Source organism: Sturnus vulgaris, chromosome 10 (assembly GCF_052056855.1).
Source record: "Sturnus vulgaris isolate bStuVul1 chromosome 10, bStuVul1.hap1, whole genome shotgun sequence".
Lineage (NCBI taxonomy): Eukaryota > Metazoa > Chordata > Aves > Passeriformes > Sturnidae > Sturnus > Sturnus vulgaris.
In genome coordinates, this window is record NC_142252.1 from 12,025,832 (window position 1) to 12,041,320 (window position 15,489).

The 15,489-nt window shown below is 40.7% G+C and overlaps 1 protein-coding gene across 6 annotated transcripts; it reads right to left on the reverse strand.

The window, feature by feature from the left end:
• Window positions 1–4,329: 4,329 nt before the first annotated feature.
• Window positions 4,330–15,489, reverse strand: LOC106854179 (phospholipid scramblase 1-like). 6 transcript variants are annotated; one of them, XM_088170818.1, is made up of 10 exons: window positions 15,436–15,489; window positions 15,323–15,401; window positions 12,990–13,021; window positions 11,983–12,186; window positions 10,288–10,439; window positions 9,413–9,455; window positions 8,139–8,359; window positions 7,175–7,336; window positions 5,983–6,144; window positions 4,330–4,768 (listed from the first exon to the last, which is right to left on the reverse strand). In XM_088170818.1, exons 3-10 carry the CDS (start codon window positions 12,994–12,996, stop codon window positions 4,709–4,711), a joined length of 1,011 nt encoding a protein of 336 aa, XP_088026944.1. In that variant the 5' UTR covers window positions 12,997–13,021; window positions 15,323–15,401; window positions 15,436–15,489; the 3' UTR covers window positions 4,330–4,708. The 6 variants fall into 6 exon arrangements, with proteins under 6 accessions (XP_088026944.1, XP_088026940.1, XP_088026945.1 ...); XM_088170814.1 differs by lacking the exon at window positions 12,990–13,021 and having other exon boundaries at window positions 15,436–15,454; XM_088170819.1 differs by lacking the exon at window positions 12,990–13,021 and having other exon boundaries at window positions 15,323–15,460.

Sequence of the window (15,489 nt, forward strand, 5' to 3'; positions counted from 1 at the left end):
ATCTCCCCGTGAATGGTGACAGAGAGCTACTAAACCTCCAGCACATAAACATGGCATGAAAGTACATGTAGAGCCCTGATCCAACAGAATTCCACCAGCTGGGATCTCCCTTCCATCCTGGGAGAGCTGCACTTTTCCTTTGTTAGAGAAAGGATCTCCCTCTGGCTGCTTGCTATTTGCTCTGAGGTTCTTATACCTTTTTTATCTCCTGCCTCACTAACGTTAAGATCAAACCACGATTGTTTTTTACCTAACGTGGCTTCATCTTGTGGTTGAGTTGTGGTTTCCCCTCAATGCAATCCATAGTTGTTTCCCAGCCCTGGTTGTTAGAGGTTCCCTTATCTTCAAGTGTCTCTGGTGTCACAACTCCTTTCCTGAACCACACTTTCACCTTTACCATTTCCTCTCACAAATTAGCATCCGTATCGTACAACGGCCATTAGCAGTGAAACACTTGAACCTTGCAATTTTATTATCTCTTGCATTTCCCAAGAGTTACCCCTGCCCCTACAGTAGTGGGAGCTAAATTTAGTTCAGGAAACCAGCTGCTTTCTCCTTCCCTGAGTCACCTTTTGTTGTGCAGTCCTGCTCCCACTGCCAGCTTTTGATCAAAGATACTCTTGTTAGTAAAGCCAACAATGAGCGATGTAAGGGCTGTCCTTGGGTCAATAAAAAGACCCAAGGAGACCTTTTTATTAACTTTGCAAATATTAACTAAAATGTTTTTAAAAGGCAAACTGTTATGCAATACTTTCAAACAATGCTCCTTCTCCTTTCCAATTAGCAAGGGTATTAGCAAAAGCCCAATCTCACTTATGACTGAAGTAGTAAATCACTTTTTTTAACCCTTCTAACTTTTTTTTTTCTGGAGAATGGAATTAATTATGCTTTTCTACTGAGAAACATAATATAAATTATGTTTTTGCATGCTATATGGATCCTAGGGTTTTATTAAGCGACTGCATCTCCTGTGCAGCTCAAGATGAAAAACTTACCAGGATGGCACAGATGGAAAGGTCATTAACAGAACTGGAGAAATCCATCTGCAAATCTCACTCTGTAAAGGGTTTTATGTAACAGCTCAATCTCACTGAGATGCTATTGAATAACAGGTGGCATGCTGGAAATCTTCTAATGCTTTACAAAGCCTGGATTTATGGACAGGGGGTTAAATCATTGTATTGCTTATTGTCTGAAGGGTGAAGAGTGGAGAGTTCTACACTGGTGATTTATTAAATATGGATGCTGTTATGATTCTTTCAAAATGAAAAATAAAAGACAGCTCAAAGAATGATTTATTCTTCATTTAACACAGTTTCAGAAATGAGCAAATCTCCAGAAGCCCTTGAAAAATTTAAGGACTAGCCATTTTTGAATTAAATAGCATCAGAAAAAAAGTGAGATGACAAAGGCACTAAGATACTGTTTGGTTAACTAGAGAGTTACCCCTTGACAGCTTTAGTTAGGACTTGCCATGGACTTTACCAGGACTTACCTTCATGAGAGAGTGTGAACTGTTTCACAAGACAAAAGTTTATGAGCTGTGTAACCAATGTCAGAGTTATCCAGTTCCCCAGCTGATGGAAAATTCCTCCAAATCCAACGCGCTCTCTGTTGTTTTATGATCTGAGATCATAGAACTTCCTTCCAGTTCTTACCACAATTCTGGCAAATCTCAGATGCTTAGCTGCCACTCCTTACTCCCTAGCTGGATTCACTTATTCTCTCAGGTTATCTAATTTTTCACCTTATTTACTAATTTTGCTAAATACATGGTAAATAAATAAACTGCAGCAATCTGACCACTAAATCTGAGCAGCAGAAAATCAAAAAATTTAAATGGGCAACAGCAAAACTTACACAACTTCACTGTTGGATTTCACTATATTTGAGAAACCTGTGTGTCAGCACAGATATCTTTGCTTTGATTAAGCTTCACACAATTGTCACTGCTAGCAACTGAAATTCTCCTTAAGATACAAGAATTGCAACATTGTTTTCCTACACATCTTGATGTGAAGTTGATCATTCTTTATGATTTGTATTCTCCCATTCTTCCCTCGCTGCCCTACAGAGATGTACACTAATTTTTCTATGTAATTTTGTATGCAAGGTTATTGGAACAATGGTGCTTCCAGGACTTAGGGTGAATAACTTAGAAAAAAAATTTGAACAAAAAAATTAATTACCTGAAGGAATGAAAACAAAGTCTCCTGGTTATGTCCTATTAGGCCAACCTTCTAATACCTCACTTAAATTTGAATACACCCCCCAGTTTATTGTCAGCAGATGAATTTATGATACAAGATCCTTTTCACCAAAGGCAAAGGTCTTTTGTCTACTTGCAAAATATTATCCAATCCATTCTTCAAACAGCCATGGACCTCACTCTAATGCAAATTGTGAATTTAAATTTTATGTAGCACCTGCCATTGAAGTAAATAGGTATTTTCAAATACTCCCCAAACAATGTTTATGGAATATTCAAATAACTGCTGAAGTTCAGGGATCAAATATACTTCAGCCTGGGACTTCAGAGCTACAGGCAGAAACGAAGCTGTGTGCCACCCCTTGCAGGAAAAATAATAATTATGGACTTAGCCATGTGAATCCCTAGAGGACAGGGCTGGTTTCTAACACATGTAGCCTCTACTCCTAACTCCAGTAATTAGAAACTTTTAGCAGATTTTAGCAAGACTGGATATCTGGTATCTCATAAATAGATGGTCAATAAATCGCAAAATATTTTTTAAATAATAATATTAAGTTAATTCCCTAAGAATAGTGCTGATGAATCAAAAATGTACCTCTAGCAATTCCATATACAAAGAACTTTAGCAGCAGGAGCTAATTTAACAAGGAATAATAAACAATGTAAAGACTTTCAAAACAGTCTGGATTGTTGTCCCAAATTAGCACAATTATTCCAACATCAAAGAGAATCCAGGTACACAGCAGCAATGGCATTTCTCTTTTCTTTTGCTTTTTGACTGGTCAGAAGCAACCAAAAAATTTAAAATACTGAACAAAAGAACTCTTCAGCAGGACTAGAATGAAAATACTGGAAAGGACTTCTTCCCATAGCTGGATCCCGAGAACCATTCTGTTGCATGTGCTTGTGTGCTGGGGTGAGAAATTGCAACTTATCCATTGCTTGGACATTTGGATAAAATATTGAAATAATTTAAATAAATCTATAAATGCTAAGAAATTGACCTGCCATTTCAAGTGTCTGCTTTTGAAGTGAAAATGTTCTGTTTACACAGAACACTTGTTCTGTTTACCCTGTGCCCTCTAAACAACAGACTCTCAATCTGTGAAAACCATGGTCTAAATGAGGAGCAAAGGGGACTGGAGGACCTGAGAAGTAACTAACCGGTTTTTCCTTGCCTCAGGCCACACTCTTGCACAAAGCAATTACTAAAGGGTTATTAAACAGAAGCAAGCACGGACAGTTTTATTTCCTGTCACCTCTACACTTCCATTGGCGAACATGCAAGCCTTAAGTTGCAAAACAGCCCAAATAATAAAATTAGGTCATGCTCAGGAGGAGTCTCATTTGACAACATATTCATCACTAGATGTGGTGGGCTGACCTTGGCTGGGTGCCAGGTGCCCACGAAGCCACTCTGCCTCCCCTTCTCAGAGGGACAGAGGAGATACAATAAGACACAAAACAACTTGTAGGTTAAGATAAGGCAGTTTACTAAAACAAAAGCAAAAGCTTGTGCGTGCACAAACAAAGAATAGAAAAAAAAATTATTTTGTACTTCCCATCAGCAGGCAATGCCTAGCCACTTCCTGGGAAGCAGGGCTTCAGCATGGAAGTGTTTACTTGGCAAGGCAAACACTGTAAAAAATGAATCCAATGCCTTCCTCTTCCTTTTCTTATATTTTATATTCGAGCTGATGTCATACACTATGGAATGTCCCTTTGGACAATTTGTGTCACCTGGCCGGGTTGTGTCCTCTCCCAGGACCTTGCCCACCCCCATCCTATTCAAGGCACGTGGGGATGCTGGAGATGCAGCTCTGCTGGGCCAGCACTGCTCAGCTGCAGCCAAAACACTGCTGGGTTATCAGCGCCCTTCCAGCTCCCAGGACAAAGCACAGCTCTGTGAGCACTGCTGGGGGAAATGAACTCCAGCTCAGACAGACCCAGTACACCAGAGCAATAAAATTTTACATTGATTTCAGATAGTTCTGTTCAAATGCATTACTTTGCTCTGAATGTATACATTTGATGTGTTTGATAGGAAGATAGAAACAACAGTATGTGAACACCAAGGCAAAAACTACCAAAGAAGAATACCCAGGAAAACATCAGTGTCTCCTTATTAGGCTTAGTTTATTATTAACATTTAATATGGAGGTATTCCTCTTCTTTGGGAATCAAAGTATTATTATAGTAGTTATAAATAACTACTTAATTAGTTACTTTGAAATTACAGAGTTCTTGGAGAAATAAAAAAGGTTGCTATGTACTTCTCCAAATCATACTATTGACCTGTAGAGACAGAGTCTTTATTTGAATGCTACAAATTATTTCTCCAGATTAAAAAAAATAATAAAAAAGACCATAAAGCTTTTAACTTATAGAAATGTAACTATAACATGTACATTTCTCATATTCTAACTGGAGCTCTGCAATTCATTGGAAAGTTGGGAGATTCATGTTCTTCTTCCTTCCATAGAGAACATTTAGATTTCATTGCCAAACTCCTGATTGCTGCTGGTTATCAGAACCATGCTCAAAAAACATGAAGTCCTAAAGAGATTTAAAAAAGCAAACATTACAAACAACATTACAACATTACAAACAATTCTTAAATGTGGTTCTTAGTTCTGAGATCTCCTGGCTGCATTGCAAGATGTACACCTTCCTCTAAGAAACCTGAAAGGGTGAGAAGAAGATGGGGGCACATTTGCCATGCCCTCACCAGGGTCTCTCAGAATGGGACATCCACAGAAAGATGGTGAAAGACCAACATGGGAACTCTTAATTTATCACTAGCCAAAGTCATGCTTTCTTTACTCAGGATTTCTGCCCTGACTGTTCCCCTGACTCATTCTCTCTCATTTCACCTCAGACTGGAGTCCCTCACAATAATGGCTGTCATTAGTTTACTGGCAGGGGCCCCATTTCTGTGCCTGAAATCTCACATTTTGCTCACAATCGCCAATGCTGTACTTGTTGCACTTGGTAGCACAGGAACACACACAGCTGAACAAAACCTTGCCCATGCACAGGGCTGTCAGAGGTTGAGACTTTTCCAAACTCAAGGTGCTTCACATGCCCCTTTCCTGCCCCTCAGCAGCCCAGCCAGCACAGAAGCAGTGCATGTTTTGAAATGGCACCTTGATGCAGAACTGTACTGTTAGGTGGAAACAGGAGTGTGTTCCACACTGTTTCCAAAGAGGAAAGTGAGCTGCACTGCATTATTGACAGTATGAGTGTACTGAGAAGTGCTCTGACAAGTTCAACGAGCTTAGCCGTCACAGTAGTCCCTCCATTTGGAAATTACTGCTCTGAGAGCATTAATCCTGCTCAATTCAGTGCTTCACATGCTTCCAAAGAGTTGGGACGCAGTGGCTGCAGCATTCAGCCATCCACCAGTCCAGCGGGCTGCTCAGGCTTTGGATGGGTCTCTTGACTATTCCTAATCTGTATTTTTCTGGTTTCACCATCCATAAACTTGCTTTCCTCTGCTAATGAGTCTGCAAGAAGTCTTCCCTTTTCCTTTTTTCAGTCCCACCAAATATGAAACTCTTCTTAAATACAATTAGCACTTCATGTAATCTAGAATAAGCTTATTGTCTAAAATAATTCTGTATTGCCTTTTGTGGTCAGTTTTACACACAGAAGTTCACAAGCTGTCACCCACTTGAAGTAGCTCAAAATTGACTTCTTTACCATCACAATTTAAACATGGAGATGAAAAAGTTAGTTTATGTTCAGGTATTAGTGAATGACAGACTTACGATAAGGAAGCAAGCACCAATCATGACAGCTTTCATTTTCACATCAAGGTCCATTGGGAATGAGATTCCAAAGTTATCTGTATCTGTAAACATTTCCTGCACAAAACCAGTCCACTGCTTAGAAATCCTCCCAACAGCACAAGTCTCATCCACAGACTTCACCTACAGTTTGACATAACATCGAAAAAAACATCATCAAACCTCTCATTCATAATATTCACAAATCCATTTTGGAATAGATCCAATTAAATGCTTCTGACTGTTAGTTTAATTAATACAGTTATTGAGTGCAAGGGTTTGTACCAAAAGGCAATCAGAATATGAGAAAGTTGGTCTAAAGTATGAGAGCCATGAACTTGATTCTGAATCTGACTGGGAAGTTCAGTTCCTTGCTGGTGCTGGGATACAGCAACCACACGCACACACTGCTGGAAGTGGTGTCTTGTAGCCAAGACAGTGAATGAGTTTCCCCCGCCATGCATCAGGAACTGCTCAAGTGAAAATGAAACAAATTACATTCTTCTGTTCAAAAGGAGAGATTCACCCTCTGGCAACATTTTCCAAAGTTAGATGCAGTCTTCTAGGTCATGTGAAAGACTAGTTTCCAAAATAAAATTATACAAATTTGCTGCAGTAACTATTTGCAACATCATTTTAAACATTAAATTGTAACCTCATATGTCTTTAATTTAATGTCCACAAAAACAATGTTGCATTAGTTTATATTATTTTAAAAGGAAAGTTGTAACTCTTCAGTCATTCAACTGTGTATTTCAGGTCTAAATTATCTTAACTTACTAGTTCATTGAATGATTATTAGATGATTAAATAAGTGTTTGAAGGAAGAAATTTTAATAAATACCTGACACAGCTGACTATATTTTTCTTAGAGCCTGACATAACAGATTCAAAAATATTTTGCTGCTAAATATTTTAATTAAATGATATGGGGAATTCTCAGTGATCACTGATGAGTGGCTTTAACACGTCATTTCTGGAAGTTTGTCTGGTTTATCTAGAGTAATTTAGATATCTAGAGAAGTTCTTTGATCATATCAGCATTAAAAGATGATGTAGCATTTGATAGTAGTAGATAGTAGTAGATCTGTAGCATTTGATAGGTAGTAAGTCAAGCAACAAACTAATATCAAACTGAAAACAGATACATGCAAACAATTTTTACATTGCATACCTCAAAATTAACGTCCTGAAAACAACTGCACACAACACATGGGCCAATAATTTTCAGCATATCCCTTTTGTTCTCATCTTGAATGGTAAATTTTGGCAGGCAGGCATGCCAAGTCTGGATAACATAACCAACTGTTGTTCCTGGAGGTGCCTGGACTTCCAGCTTCAGAGGGAAGAGAAAACCTCCACATGAATGATCATGCTTCCATATGCTAGTGAGACAAAACCCACACCAGCACACACAAATGAAAAACAACCTATTTTTCTACAACAATCTGGCCTTACAAAGCATTTTGCTGTGAGTGTTTATAGAAGACCACTCAGATTGCAAACCTCTTAATCAGTTTTTGCCTTCAAGAAAACAGTAATAGACTCCTCAGGCTCTGGAGCACACAAACTATGCATCAACAATATAAAGACCAAAGTCCAGTGAAAGAAAGGCAGTGAATATCCCAAAAACATTCGGTGAAGGCATTATAGGGTGCAGCTACTACAAATGCCTCAACAGAAGCTCTCAGTAGGCTCAGATTTAGAGTTTCAGAAGTTGTGTCATTCCAGAATTATGTTAATATTTTAAAAAAACTCACAACCTCCTCTGTTGAATGTCACTATAGCTTTCAGAGCTGTAAAACAAAAATTCTAGCTGTTATTTTATGAAAGCTGTTGCCTTACTCTTCCATTCCACGTCCATCTCCAGTGCAGATTTCAGCACCAGCCATAAGTTCAATGAGATTTTTTCATCACTGCAATCAGAATTGGCCAGTGAGTCCAAGTGTTGCAGCGCACTTGCTTCTTCCCAGAACCAAGAACCCCATGCACAAACCCCACAGCTCTCTCTTCCCACACCTTACTGGCAAACCCTGACTCATTTCACCTCATCTCCTGATTCAAGACAACCCCAGCTGAACAGTGCACAGGAGGTGCCTGTCCCAGGAGAAGGAAGGCAGTGAGAGGCAGCAACTCACCTCCTGCAAGCAGCAGGGGAAGCAGCAGGAGGAGCATCTCAGAGGTCTGTGCAGCGTTATCACCTCGTGGCCCAGGTTGTCAATAATCCGGATGGTGAAGGGCCGTGATGACCCACAGAAATTCCTGGTCAGGCAGTCAGTGTCCTCTGCTGCAAAGTACACCCTTTGTCCCAGTGTATTCTTGATTTCGTATTTGTTGTTTGTTTCAAAGCCAGTCACAACTGAAAAATGGGAAAAAACCTGCTAAAGTCCTAGGAGTGTCTGGTCAGACACTCCCTGCTGACTCTGAAGATGCTCTCTGGGAGGGCAAGCCTTGCTCAAAGTCTGTCAGAGGCAGCTTTTGGCCAAGGGAAATGACAGGAAAGAACCTTCAAGCAGTGAAGCCTGATGGAGGGAAGAAGCCACCATGAACAAGCACACGTGTAAAGAAACAGAGATTCCCATCTGTCCTCAGTGTCCAGCACTTGCTGCCTGCACAAGCACCACCATTACCAGTAACACAGCAGGGAAGGTTCTCAGGGGAGAAATGAATGGTTAAAGAGAGGTGTGAATTTGGGGGTGAAGCCAAAAAAGGGCACAAATACGTTCAGAATAAGTAAGCTACAAAAAAAACCCCTCTCAGTCAGGATTTACAGCAGCACACATCAAAAGCAACAAGAGACAGATTTTTTAATTAATTTCTATAACAAATGAAAGCACTCTTTTAAGTTTTAGGAAGAACCAGAAAGAAAAATGCAGCAGCAACATTAGCTGGGATGTATGGTCCATTTCATTCCTTCTATTTGAAAGGAAATGATAATACAATTTGGAAATTCTTAAAGTAGAGAAAGAGGGAGGCAGAAAGAAAGCCATTCAGTTTGCTAAAACAACAGGATTGCCTGTGAAAGAGATCAAAGCCACATGGAATTAGGTGGCATATGACAGGACAGAAAACAAGATCTTAAAGTAAGGAGGAGAGGAAAATAGAAATCATTCTTAACAAGTAACATTGGAAATGTGTGACTTCATCTATAACTAGCTATATATCAACTACAGCAGCTACAACTAAGATTATTTAGTTGCATTGCTATCTTATTGTATCTTATAAGATATAAAACCTGCTGAAAATCTCTCTTATTTTCTCTTCTCTCTTCCACTTCTTCAGGACTTCTGCAGGAATTGAGACAGGTAAAACAGGAAAGACAAAGGTGGTAACCACCTTAAAGACACAGTGTCAAAGAAAAACTAAACTTTACTGTTCTTGGGATTATTAGATCAAAATACTTTGTACTTACTCTCAAGAAGTTCAAGTTGCTGATGAATTAATATCTGGTCGATCTGCTCATGGTTGCAAAATGAAACAGAAAAAACAGTTAATAAATTGCAATTAAGAAAAACTAGTTTTAAGAACCTCTTCTGTTTCATTTAAGAATAAAAATGTATAGATCAATACACTGTGTAGAGGCAGATTATCTCCCAGTTAAGCTATGGAAATAGCTCACTCTCCTCCTTGCCCTGTCCCCTGCAGGTTTAGCAGAAGAGTGTTCCAGAGCACTGGGACTGATGGGGGCAGCTGAACACCAGTGCTGGTTTCTTTGCCATTTTGTTTTTTTTTTAAGCACTTTGCAAAACTGGCAACAATACATCAGTATTAATCTTTTCAGTGCTGAGATGAACTGTATTTTACAGTACAAAGACATACTCAGTAATGTGGAAACAATTCTTATTTTGCTATTAACATTCTCTGTGCTATGAAGTCTGACTGGCAGCTCTACTAACAGTATTAAGAGGTGTGAAGAAAGCATAATGTAGAAAATTGTGTTTCTAATGTGCTAGAGTTGCCCATATTATAGGTATTTATTCTATATACCTTTCCAAAGGACATTGCATCTCCCAAACAGTAACTTCAGAAATGGGAAGGATGTATGGCAGCCCTATGTCCCTCATCTTTTAACATCCTACTTGGCAGGAAGGTACTCCAAGAACAAGTGCTACATCTCTAACAGGTCTCTCTGCATTCAGAATTTACATAAGGCTTTGCTCAGCAGCCCACAAGCAGCAACCCATGGAGCTGCAAGAGCCAGATGCTTCATGTAGCTATTTCATGGATGCAGGCTGCTTCCCAGAGCAGAATTCTTCATCTCTGGGGAAGGAGGATGGGTGCAGTTACCTGTGTGAGGTACTCCAGTCCAGGAGGGCAGTTGGGAATAGAAGGAGGGATAGGCATCCAGATTGTCCCATTCATGGGCTGGTTCTGGACAGGTGGAACAAATCCACCTGGGAATCCCATGGGCTGTCCCTGGAATCCATAGTTCACTGCACCTGTGACGTATGGCATGGTAGGAGAGATAGGGTTATGAAAGTTAAATGTTGGAAAAGAATTGCCCCATCCATCTTCAAAAGAGTAATTTATTCACTGTTTGGAACTATGGAGATCCTTATGCCTTATATATTTCACTTATGAATACAAAAACTCTCATAAAAGGAGTTAGACTGCTGTGGGAGGTTCTGATGCCTCACACAAAACAAACCAAATAAAGAAATGCATCATTCCTGAACACGGAAGACATTTCATTCACATATAGACCAGTCAAATTCAAAAAACAGAAATAAGTAAATGAAGGGCTTTTATAAGTAGAGAAGAAAGAATACTTTAAATTACATGAAAAGCATTGGCATTTCCACACTGCCAGTTGAGCACATGAGGAATTTTAAGACAAAGTTTTCCTGGAACTACACCTTCTACTTTTGTGAAAAGAAATGTCCTTTTAGCAAAGTTCATCTACAGTTTTCAAACCAGATAATTCGTAGATCTTCAGCCCACACCAGCTCAGCATCAAATTTCACATTACACTGCAACACATGGACCAGTGCATGTGAAAGATCAGGCTGTGGCCATGAGCAGGCCAGTACCTCAGGTGATGTAAACAGTGGCTTAAAATCATAGGTGGCCACATCACCCACCCCAGAGAAGAACACTCCCTTTGGGAACTGAAAATCACTTTTATGTCTGAGCACAGGCTTTGCACACCATCTACCTACTGCTAGTGTGAGGTGTGTGCACATAACAATTAGTGAAAATAACAATGCTCCTGCCACCTCCATGGCACAAGCAGTGAGTGCTTGTTCCCTGCTAAAGCCAAGTGTACTTACAGACCTCAGAGTGCCTTGTCCCAGGATGCACAAGCTTTAACTTATGAACAGTACAGTAACTTAGGCCAAACATTTTCGCTTTTTACCTCTGACTTATGCTCTGAGCCTGACTGTTAGATATTTATTGTGATTTGGTTCTTCAGAAAGAAATCACTGCCAGAATGAGAGAAGCTGTTCAGAAGTGCTGCATTTTGACGTGGAGAAGAAAATGAGAAAGGAGAGAGCAAATAAGGGAAAGTGTAAGTAAAACCAACTGCAGAGTACATCAACAGAATATGGAACAGGAACTGAATACATGCAATATATACAGTTGCAAGAGGAAAGCAACTCTATCGTCACTTCTGTATTTCTAGAGAAAAATAAAGTTAAATACTGAAGTAACATGATAATTTAAAAATATGATTATCAGTAACAACCTGCTGCACATTCACTGCAATCAGTAACACCTGGCAAACCTCCCTAGCAACCTCCCCACAATGACCACTGAGGAACACCTGACATTTTTAACTCCTTCCACTGTTGGTAGTGCTCAGCACATACTAAGATACAGAACTACAAAGGAAAGAAATTACTTTTGGGCAAAACAGAAATTAAAAGAAACTCTAGAATTAATAGCAGAAAAGTAAACTGGAGATGATCACCCTTGTACATATTCCATATTCCCCATGCATATTTCCTAATAGTCTCACAGATCTGTAACCAAGCCACCCACCTTGGTAAGTCCCAGGGGCCTGCTGAGGGAAGCCATAGGGCATTCCAGGTGCTGTGGCAGGGACCTGCTGAGTGGAGCCATAGGGCATTCCAGGTGCTGTGGCAGGGTCCTTCTGAGTGGAGTCATAGGGCATTCCAGGTGCTGTGGCAGGGTCCTGCTGAGTGGAGCCATAGGGCATTCCAGGTGCTGTGGCAGGTTGAGGTCCTGGAAGAATGGAAAATACACTCTATGAGTATGGATCATTTCCTCCTACCCTGGGTGAAAGATCCCCAGCACTGACTCCTTTTCCAGAGTACATACAGAACAAAATCTAGGCAGCTGTTTTCTGTATAGCAAAAATATACATCAAGATTGTATTTATGAACAATGTGTGCATCAATAAAACTTAACGGAGTTCTGGTCCCTAAAGCACGGAAAAAAGACAGGTACTGCACAGGATGTCATGAAGATGTCACAGAATCACAGAATTGTTTAGCTTGGAAGGGACCTCCTGAGATCACCTAATGCACGCCTTGCTCAAGCAGGGTCAGTTCACTCTGTCTGGAGCAAAGATGGTTTTGTTCATTGATATTTAGAAAGAGGCTTGAATTCAAAGCATTGCCAGGAACTGACAGGCTGCCCTCCAGTACAGAACAGGGCAGTGTGCCATTTCCCTCTGTGTAAAACCCAACTTCTTCAAGTTCAGACTACACTAGTGCCTCACTAGCAGATGGAGAGGGTTATGGATTTAAAAGCATTTACCAGCTTCAGTTTGTATACAGAAATAACTTGAATTTCAAGATTACTAAATTATTTATTATTTTTACTTAACTTCAGAAATCAAGATCTACCAATTTAAGCTCTAAATTTTGTAAAATATTCCATTTAAAAATGTAAATAGTTTCAGGTTAAACCATTCATCCATATTTCATATAATTAGAAGGTAAGCTAATAGCTAAGCTAATATTGCTTGAATGTGCTGTCTTTGGTGTTAGCAAAAGTTGACATTTTGGTTACATTTTACTCACCTTGCATTGTCGTAGATCTGCTTGTAGTTGTTCTGCAAAAGAACATTTTTGTCTTGTGATTTTTTAAATATATAATTTCACACAAGAGCTATTTAGAGTTCTTTATTATTGATAAAAGAGATTTGCTTCTCTAAACTGTATGGGAAAGTGAAATTACCAAACAAAAATAAGTATCTCAGCTTCCTTCTAGGCTATGTCTCCACTACTACATAAGTCTGAGTTTTCTATGCCTGCAGTCGTGCTTTGAGGATCCTGAAATCATCCTCAACTCAGAAAAGCATTGGGATGTGCAAGGCTCCACTGTGCAGCCATTCAGAAGCATCCTGTAATTCCTATGAACAATTTACTGCAGTAATTTAAGGGCAGCTGGTTCAGTGCATTGATGTTGATCTACTAATCTACCAATATATTTTGTCTGTTATGATTATTCTAGCTGCTTCCGTTCAATGAAGATGTATGAGGCTGGGATATGAAACCAAAAGCAATTCCTCGCTGTTTTTCACTTCCTAAGTTAAAGACCTCCCAGGGCGATATCTGATGCTTCTGGGATGTCATGGGACTCGCTCACCCTCCAAATCATACAGAACATCCTATTTCAGAGCAGCTGACGCAGTTTTTTGTAAAACATTCCTTTTTTAATATACTTTTTCTTCTACTTTACTAACTCTAATAACACACACTTTAATTGGGTTGGTTAATAGGATAGATTGGAATGTAGTCACTGGATGAATGCAGGAATATTATAGAATAATTATTTAAACTAGCAAAAGGTCCGTTTATATTGTGAGATGTTCCAGCTACATGAACTTCAGTGAAATACTGAGAATTACAACTAAATCCTTTGGTAAAGGGAGAGTAAAGACAAAATCACATGAGTTATTTAAAAGAAAGTCTTTGTAGTCATCCAGAATCTTTCATTGTCCCCACAACCAAGCCACTGTACAATCTAGGATGTAGAAAAGGTTGATATGCTCTACAGCAGAAAGCAATAAAGATTTTACAAAGCTCAGCCCTCATTTCATTCCTAGATATTTCCATTTTTATGAATATTCATGCTTCTTTTCAGTCACCGTCTCATTTTCAGAACTACATAACACAGCTACATGTCCCGTAGCCTGACACATGTCACTAGATATGCTGCAAGTCATTCAGACATGTCATAACTACATTAACTGTAGGGCTTCTGCTCTTTATCAGAAAAACAGGATACTAGCATTACAAGCATTCCTTATCCAGTATGACAGTTACTTTCATTTCTTATCAACTCACCAAAATGCTACAAAGAGGATGTTAATGCTAACTCCCAAGCACAAACACGCTTAGTGCTATATAAATAACAAGCCAGGCCCTTTCCAAGATATCCAAGAAGTCATAACATTCAAAAAACAGGAAGCCAAATAGCCAGGAGGCATGCATTAGTTCACCTTTTGTGACTTTGTTTTTTGGTTTTTTTGATGTTGCATTATATTAGACTATTCAGTCCCTGGACTTTAACCTTTACCACTGGAGAAACAGCATGCTTAAAAATCATCTAGTGGATCCAATTAAATTTAGATTAATCTCTGATTCAGAATTATTTCTGTCCAATGTTAACAAAATATTACACAGAGAAGGAATTTTTTTTTTTTTTTTTGTTCCTCTCCCCTTACACTGACTTTTCTCCTGAGACCTGGGAACAGCAGCATCTGGGAGCATGGCCAGGTCACCGTGCTGGACCAGCCTGCTGAGAACAGGGCATATCACCCCAAGTGCCATCACCCTGCTGGGCACAGGACCTGGGCACATCACCGCCAATGCCATTGCCCTGCTGGGCACAGCACCTGGGCACATCACCACCACTGCCATTGCCCTGCTGGGCACAGGACTTGGGCACATCACCGCCAATGCCATTGCCCTGCTGGGCACAGCACCTGGGCACATCACCACCACTGCCATTGCCCTGCTGGGCACAGCACCTGGGCACATCACCGCCAATGCCATTGCCCTGCTGGGCACAGCACCTGGGCACATCACAACCAATGCCATCACCCTGCTGGGCACAGGACCTGGGCACGTCACCACCAATGCCATCACCCTGCTGGGCACAGGACCTGGGCACGTCACCACCAGTGCCATTGCCCTGCTGGGCACAGGAGCTGTCTGCTCTGCTGCCCCTGGCACGGTCCAGGCAGCAGCACCTGCGGTTTTGCAAGCAGTCACTCCTCTAAGGGATACATTAACCCGCACCCCCAGCCGCAGATCGTGCGTGTTCTCCCCGTCAGGCTCAGCCACAGCCCTGTGACCATCCCCATCCCCGCTGATCATCCCCATCCCCTGAGGACACCCCCGCATACCTGACCCGAGCGCCTGGAAGCGATCCCGGTCCCTCAGGACGCTTAAAGCCGAGCGCACCGCTCTCAACCCGGTGTGCTTGTGTCCCCCTGTCCGTGTCCCCCTGTCCGTGTCCGTGTCCCCCTGTCCGTGTCCGTGTCCCCCTGTCCGTGTCCGTGTCTGTCCCTCC